The sequence below is a fragment of the Schistocerca gregaria genome, chromosome 8, assembly GCF_023897955.1.
Source record: "Schistocerca gregaria isolate iqSchGreg1 chromosome 8, iqSchGreg1.2, whole genome shotgun sequence".
In the NCBI taxonomy this organism is placed as follows: Eukaryota; Metazoa; Arthropoda; class Insecta; order Orthoptera; family Acrididae; genus Schistocerca; species Schistocerca gregaria.
Window position 1 is genome coordinate 500,022,160 of NC_064927.1, and position 14,748 is coordinate 500,036,907.

Consider the following 14,748-nt stretch of genomic DNA (forward strand, 5'->3'; position numbering starts at 1 on the left):
GCCACACATCGGTCGTCTCCTAACAGCCCGCAGTTTATTCGGAGAAGTCAGGCTATGCCACTCGTCACGCCACATCTGAAGCACCTTACGGCGCAACGCCAGCTGCAAATCACGAGCTGGGAGGCCGATCGCCAAAGTGGGGGCGTCGACCGCCCCTTTGGCCAGCCTGTCGACACGTTCATTCCCTGGGATGCCAACGTGACCTGGCGTCCAAACAAAGACCACCGAACGACCAGAGCGGGTAATGGCAAAAACAGACTCCTGAATAAAGGATACCAGAGGAGAAGACGTGTAGCAGCGGTCGATAGCCTGGAGGCTGCTCAGGGAGTCACTGCAGATGACGATGGACGTACCTGAGAAGGAACGCATATGCTCAAGAGCATGCAATATGGCCACCAGCTCTGCAGTAAAAATACTGCAGCCAGCCAGCAAGGAGCGCTGTTCAACATGGGCAGCGTAAGCAAAAGTGTAGGCAGGACGACCATCCACCAGGGAACCATCAGTGTAGACAGGCTCACAGCCTGAAAATGAGGCGAGGAGCGCAAGAAAACGGTGACGGAGGGCCACATGCGGAACCGAGTCCTTGGGTTCCCGTGCCAAGTCCAGGCAGACGGACGGCTGGGGCATACACCAGGGAGGCGTGGGTGCACGGACCCGGAAGGGTGGCAGAAGAGGGAACGACCCCAGTTCCGACAGCAGGGACTGGACGCGGACAGCAATGGAAAGCCCAGACCTAGGTCGCCGGTCGGGCAGAGGAAAAGCAGGCGATGATTGGGATGGCCCGGTGAGCAATGCACGTGGACAGCATAGTCGGCGAGCAGTCAGTGGCGGCGAATGCGCAGCAGGGGAACCCCGGCCCCCACCAGTAGACTATCCACGGGTCTCTTACGGAAAGCGCCAGTTGCAAGCCGAACCCCACAGTGGTGTCTGGGGTCCAACAACGTCAACACTGAGGGTGATGCAGACCCATAGGCCAGGCTCCCATAATCACGCCTGGACTGCACAAGGGCTCTGTACAATCGCAACAGCGTGCTGCGATTGCACCCCAAGACGCGTGGCTCAGACAGCGGAAGGCGTTGAGGTGCCGCCAGCACTTTTGCTTCAGCTGAGTAATATGAGGAACCCATGTGAACCGGGCATCAAAGACGAGTCCTAAGAAGCGGCTAGTGTACACCACTTCAAGTAGGTAAAGTTCTGGATGAGGGTGGACCGTCCGACGCCTGCAGAAGTGCATAACTCGAGTCTTGGCTGCAGAGAACTGAAATCCATGAGTCAGAGCCCATGATGTCGCCTTGCGAATGGCTGCTTGCAGCCTGCGTTCAGCGACTCCCGTAGTCGTTGAGCTAAATGAGATGCAGAAGTCGCTGGCATACAAAGAAGGAGACACCGACGACCCCACGGCTGCAGCCAGACCATTAATTGCCACTAGAAATAAGGAAACACTCAACACCGAGCCCTGCAGGACCCCATTTTCCTGTATATAAGATGAACTAGGGGCGGCACCGACTTGCACCCGGAAAGAGCGGCGCAACAAAAAGTTTTGAAGAAAAGCTGGGAGCTGACCACGAAGACCCCACTCACGCAACGTAGCAAGGATGTGATGCCTCCATGTTGTGTCATATGCCTTCCGCAGATCAAAAAATACAGCAACGAGATGCTGACAGCGGGCAAAGGCCGTACGGATAGCAGATTCCAGCCGCACCAAATTGTCTGCAGCAGACCGGCCCTGACGGAAGCCACCCTGGGATGGAGCGAGGAGACCGCGCGACTCAAGGACCCAACACAAACGCCGCCCCACCATACGTTGGAGCAATTTGCACAAAACGTTGGTGAGGGTAATGGGACAATAGCTGTCCACCGCACCGGGCTTCAAGATGGGGACAATAACACCCTCTCGCCATTGCGACGGGAACACGCCCTCGCTCCAAATGCAGTTAAAGATGGTGAGGATGTGTCTCTAGCAGTCCCTGGAGAGATGCTTCAGCATCTGCGTGTGGATGCTGTCCGGTCCTGGTGCCGTATCAGGGCAATCGGCGAGGGCAGCGAGGAATTCCCTCTTCCTGAAAGGAGCATTATATTTTTCAGAACAACGTGTGTGGAATGATAGCGGCGTCCGCTCGGTGCGCTCCTTTAGAGAGCGAAAGGTGGGAGGGTAAGTTGCAGTCGCAGAGCTCGTAGCAAAGTGCGTGGCAAGGTGGTCAGCAATGGCGGCAGCGTCAGTGCAGACAGCGCCGTCCAGGGAGATTCCAGGGACACCCATAGGGGTCTGGTATCCATAAATCCGCCGGATGCGGGACCACACGAGTGATGGGGAGACACGGGAGCCCAAGGATGAAAAATACCTCTCCCAGCACTCCTGCTTATGCCATGCAATGAGACGACGGGCCAAGGCACGGAGCTTCTTAAAGGTGATGAGGGTCTCCAGAGCCGGGTGCCGCCTACGACGCTGGAGAGCCCGCCTACAGTCGCGAATAGCCTCAGTAATCTTCAGCGACCACCAGAGGACGGCCTTCCTCCGAGGGAGTCCAGAAGAGCGGGGGATGGCAGCCTTGGCCGCAGAAATAATTGACGTGGTCAAGACACGGACCACCTCGTCAATGTCACCCTGTGGGGGAGAAGCAATGGTGGCAGTGGAAGTAAAAGCCGGCCAGTCAGCCCTGTTGAGAGCCCAGCGGGGCAGGCGCCCAGAAGAATGACACTGGGGCAGTGACAAATAGATGGGAAAATGGTCACTACACAGGTCAGGATGCACTCTCCAGTGGAGGGATGGGACAAGTCCGGGGCTGCAAAGAGAGAGATCGATGGCCGAGAACGAGCCATGGGTCACACTGAAATGCGTGGGAGCACCAGTGTTCAAGACGCCATGGTCGAGCTGAGCGAACACATGCTCCATGGCACAACTGCGGTCATCAGAGACAGTCCCACCCCATAGAGGGTTGTGGGCATTGAAATTGCCCAGAAGCAGCAATGGCGGAGGGATTGGAGCCAGCAGCGCAGCCAAGACATGTCGGGGGAGCTGCCCATAGGGAGGAACGTAAACAGAGCAAACAGTAATAGCCGGCGAGAGCTCAATCCTGACAGCGACTGCCTCTATAGGCATCAGAAGGGGTACTGGCAAGCTACAGACAGAGTGGTGAACAAAGAGACAAACTCCACCTGAAGCTCGTTGACAGGCAGCGCGGTTCTTATAGTATCCCCGATAACCGCGAAGGGCAGGGGTCCACATTGCTGGAAACCAAGTTTCCTGAAGAGCAATGCAGAGAACAGGGGAAACACTCAGAAGCATCCGGAGCTCAGGCAGGTGGCGGAAATAACCGCCGCAATTCCACTGGAGAATGGAAGCAGGAAGGGACTGGGAGGGCGTGAAGGCGACTAAGAGGCAGACGGCACCTCAGAGCCAACGGCCGCCACCGGGCGAGAGTCAGCTACGTCCATAGGAGAGGCACCCAAGGGTTTCGTGAGGGCGAGATCCGCGGCAGAGGCGAGGATCTCCACCTCATCCCCAGAGCCAAAACTGTGTACAGCAGGAGGTACTGAAACCAACGGAACGTCCTTCTTCTTGGACACGTTCCGTTCCTTCTTCTCGAGTGTCCTTTGGCTTAGAGGGCTGGGAGAGTTTCTCTGAAGGAGGGTCGGAGGCTGACGACGACGCAGAAGCCCTACGACCAGCAGGTGGCGGAACCTTCAGCCACTGGCTGACATCCGGCTGGGTAGGAGAAGAAACTGAAGAAGGGAGGGCCCCGAAGGACCCCTTTCGCGAGAGAGGAACCGGCAGAGGCAACGCCGGCGGAGGAGGAGGAGGAGGAGGAGGAGGAGGAGGAGGAGGAGGAGGGGAAGGGGGAGGGGGAGGGATCGAGGCCCCTGGTTTTTTGAGCAGATGTGCGGGGGAGGGGGGGGGGGGGGGAATGACAGAAGAGTGTTTGCCCCCAACTGCAAAGGGGGCAACAGAGGAAGGCTTGCCCCCAGACACGAGGGGTGCAGACAGAGATGGACGGCCCCGAGGGCCCACTGAAGGCGGCACAGATAAGGCGACAACTGCCGCCCGCGAGGGCGACGATAACGTGGCTGCAGCATACGATGTTCGAAGTGGGACAGGATACAACCTTTCGAATTTCAGTTTTGCGTTGCGATAAGTAAGCCGGTCCAGAGTCTTAAATTCCATTATCTTCCGCTCCTTATGAAGAACGTGGCAGTCCGGCGAGCATGGAGAGTGGTGTTCTCCACAGTTGACACAGACAGGCGGAGGCGCACATGGAGAATCGGGATGAGAGGGGCGTCCGCAATCTCGACATGTGGCGCTGGATGGGCAACGGGAGGACATATGCCCAAACTTCCAGCACTGGAAGCACCGCATCGGGGGAGGGACGTATGGCTTGATGTCACAACGGTAAACCATTACCTTGACCTTCTCAGGCAATACAGCACCCTCGAAGGCCAAGATAAAGGCACTGCTGGCCACCCTGTTAGTCTTGGGTCCTCTGTGTACACGACGGACAAAATGAACACCACGTCGTTCCAAGTCAGCTCTCAGCTCGTCATCGGATTGTAAGAAGAGGTCGTCATGGTAAATAATCCCCTGGACCATATTTAAGCTACTGTGGGGAGTGACGGTAACAGGGACGTCTCCCAGCTTATCACACAAGAGCAACGCCCGTGACTGGGCTGGGGAGGATGTCTTGAGAAGGATGGACCCATTCCTCATTTTAGACAACCCCGCCACTTCCCCAAACTTATCCTCCAGGTGTTCCACAAAAAACAGAGGCTTTGACGAAATAAAAGAGTCACCATCAGTCTTGCTGCAGACAAGGTATTGTGGTACATAAGGCTCCGGCTTGGCACTAGATCTGCGTCCCTTCCACGGCACAGCCAATGAGGGGAACGACTGAGGGTCATATTGTGCAGCATCAAATTCAATTCTGCCTCGCTTAGAGACGCTGGTGGCAGTGCGACCACCAGCTTGGTGAGATTTATTGCGCTTCATTGCGCCACATCCGCCCAGATGCCACCTACTCCGAACGAGGGCTCTCCCCAAGGGCGCCACCCAGCCAAAGCAACAGGTACCTGGCCGATATCCCATTGCCCTGAGTCCCCGTGCCCCAGACAAGATGGGCACATACTCCTTGGATTGCATGGGGAGGAAACAGCTCTGGCATCTGTAGTGCGATCCCTGCGTTGTCAGGGGGCTACAACCAAGAGGGTACATGACGACCCCACCACAACGGACTGGCTACAGTGCTGAATTTTTGTTGTTGAAAGGGTCCACAGTTGTCGTGGGCGCTAAGAAGGGGATTGCGCACAAGTTCGATTTTACACAGAGTACACAGAGTACGCGAAGGAACTTGCCCCCCTTCTTGCAGCGGTGTACCGTAGGTCTCTAGAAGAGCGAAGCGTTCCAAAGGATTGGAAAAGGGCACAGGTCATCCCCGTTCTCAAGAAGGGACGTCGAACAGATGTGCAGAACTATAGACCTATATCTCTAACGTCGATCAGTTGTAGAATTTTGGAACAAGTATTATGTTCGAGTATAATGTCTTTTCTGGAGACTAGAAATCTACTCTGTAGGAATCAGCATGGGTTTCGAAAAAGACGATCGTGTGAAACCCAGCTCGCGCTATTCGTCCACGACACTCAGAGGGCCTTAGACACGGGTTCACAGGTAGATGCCGTGTTTCTTGACTTCCGCAAGGCGTTTGACACAGTTCCCCATAGTCGTTTAATGAACAAAGTAAGAGCATACGGACTATCAGATCAATTGTGTGATTGGATTGAGGAGTTCCTAGATAACAGAACGCAGCACGTCATTCTCAATGGAGAGAAGTCTTCCGAAGTAAGAGTGATTTCAGGTGTGCCGCAGGGGAGTGTCATAGGACCGTTGCTATTCACAATATACATAAATGACCTGGTGGATGACATCGGAAGTTCACTGAGGCTTTTTGCAGATGATGCTGTGGTGTATCGAGAGGTTGCAACAATGGAAAATTGTACTGAAATGCAGGAGGATCTGCAGCGAATTGACGCATGGTGCACGGAATGGCAATTGAATCTCAATGTAGCGAAGTGTAATGTGATGCGAATACATAGAAAGATAGGTCCCTTATCATTTAGCTACAAAATAGCAGGTCAGCAACTGGAAGCAGTTAATTCCATAAATTATCTGGGAGTACGCATTAGGAGTGATTTAAAATGGAATGATCATATAAAGTTGATCTTCGGTAAAGCAGATGCCAGACTGAGATTCATTGGAAGAATCCTAAGGAAATGCAATCCGACAACAAAGGAAGTAGGTTACAGTACGCTTGTTCGCCCAATGCTTGAATACTGCTCAGCAGTGTGGGATCCGCACCAGGTAGGGTTGATAGAAGAGATAGAGAAGATCCAACGGAGAGCAGCGCGCTTCGTTACAGGATCATTTAGTAATTGCGAAAGCGTTACGGAGATGATAGATAAACTCCAGTGGAAGACTCTGCAGGAGAGACGCTCAGTAGCTCGGTACGGGCTTTTGTTGAAGTTTCGAGAACATACCTTCACCGAAGAGTCAAGCAGTATATTGCTCCCTCCTACGTATATCTCGCGAGGAGACCATGAGGATAAAATCAGAGAGATTAGAGCCCACACAGAAGCATACCGACAATCCTTCTTTCCACGTACAATACGAGACTGGAATAGAAGGGAGAACCGATAGAGGTACTCAGGGTACCCTCCGCCACACACCGTCAGGTGGCTTGCGGAGTACGGATGTAGATGTAGATGTAGATGTAGACAAGGAGGCAACCCAGAGGACATGTGGTGTAAAGCCCGCCACATGACAATAGATAGCATGCAAGATGGTGGTGCACGATGGACAAATAGAAAAACACCATGTAAGGCGTCCTTCCGCAATTGGCTCGCCACCCGGAAAAATTTTGAAATATGGAGGTCAAACCGGACAGGGGACCATCACATAAGGCCGAAATGTTTGAGACTCCTTTTAGTCGCCTCTTACGACAGGCAGGAATACCGCGGGCCTATTCTAAAATAAGAAAAAAGCTCATGAGACAAAAACAATGGAATTAACAATTAAACCAACAGTTTACTCAAATACATATTGAAGCTTTTGTAATCCATCAACTAAGTGTGGACTTTGTTGTCTTCTGTACAAATTCAGAGAACAGTCTTATCATGTTTAAGTGATGTTGCAGTTTCTAATGATTTTGATAAGACTATTTGCAAAAATAATATAGAAATGGGTAGGGGAAGGGGGTGGGGATTGCAATACATTTGATGTCTCCACGGATGAACCACCAAACCTCCTGACAACTTTAGATTAAAATCGAAATTTCTTAAAAGTAATAAATACTTAATCATAGCTAACACTTGGTTCAAGAATCATAAAAGAAGGTTGTATACATGGAAGAATCCTGGAGATACTAAAAGGTATCAGATAGATTATATAATGGTAAGACAGAGATTTAGGAATCAGGTTTTAAATTGTAGGGCAGATGTGGACTCTGACCACAATCTATTGGTTATGACCTGTAGGTTAAAACTTAAGAAACTGCAAAAAGGTGGGAATTTAAGGACATGGGATCTGGATAAGCTGAAAGAACCAGAGGTTGTACAGAGTTTCAAGGAGAGCATAAGGCAACAATTGACAGGAATGGGGGAAAGAAACACAGTAGAAGAAGAATGGGTAGCTCTGAGGGATGAAGTAGTGAAGGCAGCAGAGGATAAAGTAGGTAAAAAGGCTAGTAGAAAGTCTTGGGTAACAAAGAAATATTGAATTTAATTGAATGAAGCAGGTGAAAAGGAATACAAACGTCTTGAAATTGAGATCGACAGGAAGTGCAAAATGGCTAAGCAGGGATGGCTAGAGGACAAATGTAAGGATGTGGAGGCTTATCTCACTAGGGGTAAGATAGATACTGCCTACAGGAAAATTAAAGAGACCTTTGGAGAGAAGAGAACCACATGTATGAATATCAAGAGCTCAGATGGAAACCCAGTTCTAAGCAAAGAAGGGAAAGCAGAAAGGTGCAAGGAGTATATAGATGGTCTATACAAGGGCGATGTACTTCAGGACAATATTATGGAAATGGAAGAGGATGTAGATGAAGATGAAATGGGAGATACTATACTGTGTGTAGAGTTTGACAGAGCACTGAAAGACCTGAGTCGAAACAAGGCCCCCGGAGTAGACAACATTAGAACTACTGACGGCCTTGGGAGAGACAGTCATGACAAAACTCTACCAGCTGGTGAGCAAGATGTATGAGACAGGCGAAATACCCTCAGACTTCAAGAAGAATATAATAATTCCAATCCCAAAGAAAGCAGGTGCTGACAGATGTGAAAATTACCGAACTATCTGTTTAATAAGTCACAGCTGCAAAATACTAATGCGAATTCTTTACAGACGAATGGAAAAACTGGTAGATGTGGACCTCGGGGAAGATCAGTTTGGATTCCGTAGAAATGTTGGAACACGTGAGGCAATACTGACCTTACGACTTATCTTAGAAGAAAGATTAAGAAAAGGCAAACCTACGTTTCTAGCATTTGTAGATTTAGAGAAAGCTCTTGACAATGTTGACTGGAATACTCTCTTTCAAATTCTGAAGGTGGCAGGGGTAGAACACAGGGAGCGAAAGGCTATGTATAATTTGTACAGAAAGCAGGTGGTAGATATTGGAGTTGAGGGGCATCAAAGGGGAGCAGTGGTTGGGAAGGGAGTGAGACAGGATTGTAGCGTGTCCCCGATGTTATTCAATATGTATATTGAGCAAGCAGTAAAGGAAACGAAGGAAAAATTCGGATTAGGTATTAAGATCTGTGGAGAAGAAATTAAGACTTTGAGGTTCGCCGATGACATTGTAATTGTGTCGGAGACAGCAAAGGACTTGGAAGAGCAGTTGAACGGAATGGACAGTGTCTTGAAAGGAGGATATAAGATGAACATCAACAAAAGCAAAACGAAAATAATGGAATGTAGTCGAATTAAGTCGGGTGATGCTGAGGGAATTACATTAGGAAATGAGACACTTAAAGTAGTAAAGGAGTTTTGCTATTTGGGGAGCAAAATAACTGATGATGGTCGAAGTAGAGAGGATATAAAATGTAGACTGGCAAAGGCAAGGAAAGCGTTTCTGAAGAAGAAGAATTTGTTAACATCGTGTATAGAGTTAAGTGTCAGGAAGTCGTTTCTGAAAGTATTTGTATGCAGTGTAGCCATGTATGGAAGTGAAACATGGACGATAAATAGTTTGGACAAGAAGAGAATAGAAGCTTTCGAAATGTGGTGCTACTGAAGAATGTTGAAGATAAGGTGGATAGATCACGTAACTAATGAGGAGGTATTGAAAAGGATTGGGGAGAAGAGAAGTTTGTGGCACAACTTGACTAGAAGAAGGGATCGGTTGGTAGGACATGTTTTGAGGCATCAAGGGATCACAAATTTAGCATTGGAGGGCAGCGTGGAGGGTAAACATCGTAGAGGGAGACCAAGACATGAATATACTAAGCAGATTCAGAAGGATGTAGGTTGCAATAGGTACTGGGAGATGAAGCAGCTTGCACAGGATACAGTAGCATGGAGAGCTGCATCAAACCAGTCTCAGGACTGAAGACAACAACAACAATAAATACCACAACTTTTTACATCTTGCTACTCTCCTTGTAAGAAGAGATGAGAAAACTGAACGAGCATTACTAACCGTTGCCTCAGATCTGGACTCTGTTGTAGATTCTTCATTTTCGTCATCCTCGTCATCAAAAGCTGCACGTGGTGCATCGATGAAACCCGGGTCCGAAGTGCTGTCCGAAGAGTCTTCGTCTCCCAGACACAAGTCGTGCATAATTATCTGCTTCTGTCTGTTGTCAGTTTTTGACACGGTGGCAGCCGAGACTTCTTCTGCAGTTACCGCATCATTCAGTCCTTCCAGTTTCCTGGGGAAAATGAAACATACTACTGTAAGTTTAAAAAAAGCTCCAATGTCATCATCTAAAAATAAAATTATTTTGTCTTTGTTATTTTAATATTAAAACAGTAAATAAATGAAGCATTCACACCACCACTGTTTGAAGGTCACAAAGCATTGGTGAGAAGTAGGAAGTAAAATTGAAACTGACTCACAAGAGATCAACAGCAATACTGGGGTCACTGGAACGTCTCTGGGAACGGTGGTCTGCAGCTACCATCAAATCCCCGTAAGAACGTGTTTTTGGAAGAGGAGAAGTAGGCACTCCCGAGTTGGCTCCCGATGAATGTCCACTGTCAACTTGGCTTGTTACATCTGCTCCCACAATCATTCCCCCAGAAAGTGGTACACTTGTTGAGGTAGCTTCAGATCCTGCATGAGGTGTGGCTGTGGACTCTGATGTACCAAGATACACTTCACTCCACAAAACTAGGTCCCGTACACTGAAAGATGGCCACAGTGGCTGCAAATGTGTAAATACATTTCTTTGTTATTGGTACACCACAGATACAGACAGCAAACAATAATTAGGAGTATGTACTGATGAGAAATTAAACTGGATCAATCATATCGTAGAGCCCCTCAAAACAAGTAGTATACTAGTGTAAGTGTAGCTGAGCTTAAGCTTATCACTGCACAACTGAGTGGAGCAAGAATAATAGGCAGGGTCATTATATTACCTTTTAGACATTTTGACGACAGCTTTACATAACATTTTCTCCTACATATTTCACTGTAAATTGTCTGTAATATAATTTCCATCACACAAGTTGCTGTACTTCACTGTCTGATTTTGTGAGGACAATATTTACAGTCTGGGGAAAATCATTTCCTGCTGTAAAAAGATACTGCTTGCCACTAGATCTGAGCATGTTTCGGAATATTTTTCTTTGCCTACCTTGATTAAGGAAACTGTAAAAAACTTAAATCTGCATTGCCAAATACGAATTTGAAACATGATCATCTCAAATATGAGACCAGTTCATTGACCACACCCACTTTGACAGGTAGCATTAAAATAGTTACACGAAATATTATCGAGGCATTCATTACTTTTCTCTTAACAATGCACAGAGTTCATCATAAAAAGCCCTTTTTAAGCATTATATGAGGGCTGTTCAATAAAGAAGGACCATAATTTCTAATGGTCAATGTTTCTCATGGGCCCGGCACTCCAGTTGCCATTCTTACAGAAGAAAACATGCACAAGGGTGTCACTCTACTACATAGCAACTGTTATGCTGCGAAGTGGCCATTCTGGAAGCTAGTAAGGAAAGCTAAGCACACAATACCTAAAATGTTTTTTGTTTATATAGACCTTTGAAAGAAAATAAGTCTTATCAGTCAACACAGAATTGCTGAGAAAAGCTGGTTGAGTGTATCACCTCCAGAAGTTTTGAACACATTATTTTGTGCACCTCCAGATCTTTGGAAAATAACTGCTGACCAGCTACATCTCATAAAGGTATCACTTCTTAATCAAATTCAAAATCTGTTGCAGATTTTTGTACAATACATTAAGAGCTAGCAAATGCCGATGAACTGATCACCCTGATTTTGGCTCAAAAGCAACTCTCACTGTCACAGTGTTCTCTGGGGGTGCGAACCATACTTAGCCAGTCAGATGGTTCCTTGTACAAAGCGGGTGCCGTCAATCTTATCTATATCTCATAATCACCTTCCACAATGGAACTAATCTGTCCGTTTAGCTGATGTGCTCATGTTCCAGGAATGATCTCTGTGTTCTTACAACATAATCATTGTATTTGAAAAACATTTCGTCTGCAAAACAGGATGTTCACTCGCCTAGTCTTCTGTACTATAGTAACATATGTGGTGCTGCGGGGCAAATAACTAATCACATCTGCTGAAGTTACCTCACAGTGCTTTTAAATGCAGCAGCTACATGACAGCTTGGCCAACAATGATATGAAGTGTTCAAACAAATTTCGGGCTTGCAGCTGGTCGCCGTTCAATACTTCACACGATATTTCAACTGGGCACCTGCCAGTCATCTTCAGGTGAGCTGTCACAGACTGGCGAAAACGTCCTCCGTTCCGCAATACATAGAGTACTGTAACTATTGTGCACATGCGTCGAAAACTTGATAGATGAACCACACTGCTCGCTGGCAGCACCCTCACTGGTGGAATAGCGGAACTCAGTCGCCCTCTGCGTTGCTGTTTGCCATGGGCGTCGACGCAGTCTGTTGTCTCCGATTTGAGCAAATCGTGGAGATGATGGGATTCAATGCACTGACCAGCTGATAGTCGCTGTCACAGTTTAACAGACTTTCCACCAGTCATATTTCTACGGATTTTTATAATCGAGTCCCAGAAAGACGTTGTTGTGGACAAAATCATTGTTTTCTCATACTCCACTGAATATCCAGTAGAAATACAATATTCAGCAATAGTGGACTTGCTTGGCTGCAAAAGGCGGGTGTAACGTTGCTGTTCAGCGCAGCGTTCTTTCACGGTGCGTGTGGTTTGACCTATGTAAGCCATACCACATTGGCACGGTAGCTTGTAAATTCCGGCCTTTCGTAGTAGCCTTTCGTAGTAACATATTGTCCTTAACTGATCCCACAAGGTCTGCAAACTTTGATGGTGGGCGGAAAACCACTTTTACCTGAAGTTTTCAGAGGATTCTTGCTATTTTAAACAAAGTGTTGCCAACGAAAGGATGAAAAGCTAAAGATTGTTCCGGCATGTTCTCCTCTTTAGTTACTTCCTGTTTCTTAGTTTTAACTGTTAGTACCTTGTTAATCTGCCAGATGGAATACCCATTTTCGCTGAATACTGTCTTTAGATAGGAGAGTTCTTGAGGTAAGCTATCTAGATCTGAGACAGTATGAGCTCTATTTACAATTATATGAAGTGTTCTTTCAAACATTATACACTTACAATATGTAGATCTAAGCTGTTACACATAGACGTAACACTGAAAGTGGGTCACTGTTCACTAAACAATTTTTATAAAGCTTCTTGAACTATAGTATGCAACAGAGGTACAACATTATTCAGCAAACGAACTCCACTAACAAGTTACTAACCTCATCTTTTCTCGTGTACAGATGGTTTCTGAAGTTTGGAGATTTTAAAAATTTCCAAACTGAGAAAGTTCTGCCATATACATTTGCTTTTTCCCGTTCCTGAGCTGTATTGCAGAGGAAGGTCCCAAACAGATTTGAGTATGTATGCTGAGCCAGTTTCACCTAAAACAGAAAACAAAATGTCAGCAACACAAATGTAAAGTTGCAGTACATGCACCTAAGTATCTTCTTTAAAGAAAAGTTCGTTGGTGCAAGTAAAATAAATTCATTTTTCTTTATTAATTTGTAATCCTGAACATCTAATGGATGGCAGATGCCTTTTATATGTCTTAGCGAACAAGTCGTATTTCAAATAGTTTATCTTTGGTCTGAATGACATAATATGGTGGCAAGATTACAGACAACAATTAACAGTCCGGCACACACTCATTACTGAATAGTCAGTAATACTGCAAAAGCTACAACTGAGTTTTCTTTTGGAATGTAAGGCATTTCTTTTGTCAAAATTGTTTAAAGTGGACACAAGTTTGTTTTATTATGCAAGATACTTATGTCCTTTACTTACAGCATATATTCTGTATTATCTGTTAGAAGCAAAATAACATAATCTGATGTCAGCACAAATTATTACAACTTTGACTCAGCAATTCCCAAAGGCTTGAAGATGAAGCTTGTTTTCCATCAGGAATATGGACAGTGATTCAGACATTCATGGTCCATAGGATAATTAATATGAATCTATTAGCATTTCAAGTTAAGATAGACTACAGAAGTGCTGATTTCTCTATTGGTTGTGACTGAATTCAGTGCAGTAATACACTGTCACCATGCAGCAGAATTCAAGTACACAATATCTGAAAATTCCAGCTGAACCAGTAAGACATAGTGTAAATGTCACTCGAAGATCGTACAGAACATTTTTCCCCGCAAAGAATGTTAGAGGAGATAGTGCACAGTAGTAATTTCGAAGGTAGGCACATTGCTAGCTGTGTCGTTGTTGGAGTCTTGAGTCTGAAGACTGGTTTGATTCAACTCGTCTGTGCCACTCTGCTGTGCAGGTTCTGTGCAAGTCTCTTCATCTATGAATAACTACAGCAACCTACATCCATCTGAACATGCTTTCTGTATTCATCTGTTGGTGTTTATCTACAAATTTTACCCCCCCCCCCCCTCCCCCCCCCCACCACTTCCCTCCAGTACTAAACCAACTATTCCTTGATGTCTCAGAATGGGTTCTATCAATTAATCCCTTCTTTTAGTAAAGTTAAGCCACAAATTTCTTCTCTTATCAACTCTATTCAGTACTTCCTCATTACTCGCACGATCTATCCATCTAATCTTTGGCATTCCCCCCTCCCCGATAGCACCACATTTCAAATGCTTCTCTTCTTGTCCAGCCACAGAGTAGAGCACCATGCCCCCAGGAAAAGTTAATGGTTGTAGTTGCCCTTCACTTTCCGCCATTATTCAGAGTACCAGCACAGTGAGGCCATGTTGGCTGATATTACATGGCCAGTTTAGAGAATCATTCATACTGCTGCCCCTATAACTATGGGAAAGGCTGCTTGCCCTCTTCAGGTAACACTTATTTGTCTGACCTCTCCACAGCCAGCCTTCTGTTGTTGTGGTTGCATCTAATGTACAGCTATCTATATTGTTGGGGCATGAAAGCCACCCCACATTGGCAAGGTCCAGGGTTCATTGGGGGAGGAGGGAGGGAGTGCGAAGGGAGTGGAGAGG

The 14,748-nt window shown here is 46.8% G+C and overlaps 1 protein-coding gene across 4 annotated transcripts in view; it reads right to left on the bottom strand.

The window, feature by feature from the left end:
- The window catches only part of LOC126285357 (myotubularin-related protein 3), a 158,734-nt gene that overhangs the window by 93,864 nt on the left and 50,122 nt on the right, over positions 1 to 14,748 (bottom strand). For all 4 annotated transcript variants that reach the window (XM_049984679.1, XM_049984677.1, XM_049984676.1 and 1 more), the window contains exons 8-10: positions 13,009 to 13,170; positions 10,109 to 10,416; positions 9,690 to 9,921 (exon numbers count right to left, since the gene is read on the bottom strand). In XM_049984679.1, coding sequence (XP_049840636.1) covers positions 9,690 to 9,921; positions 10,109 to 10,416; positions 13,009 to 13,170 — 702 coding nt within the window. The remainder of the gene's footprint in view (positions 1 to 9,689; positions 9,922 to 10,108; positions 10,417 to 13,008; positions 13,171 to 14,748) is intronic.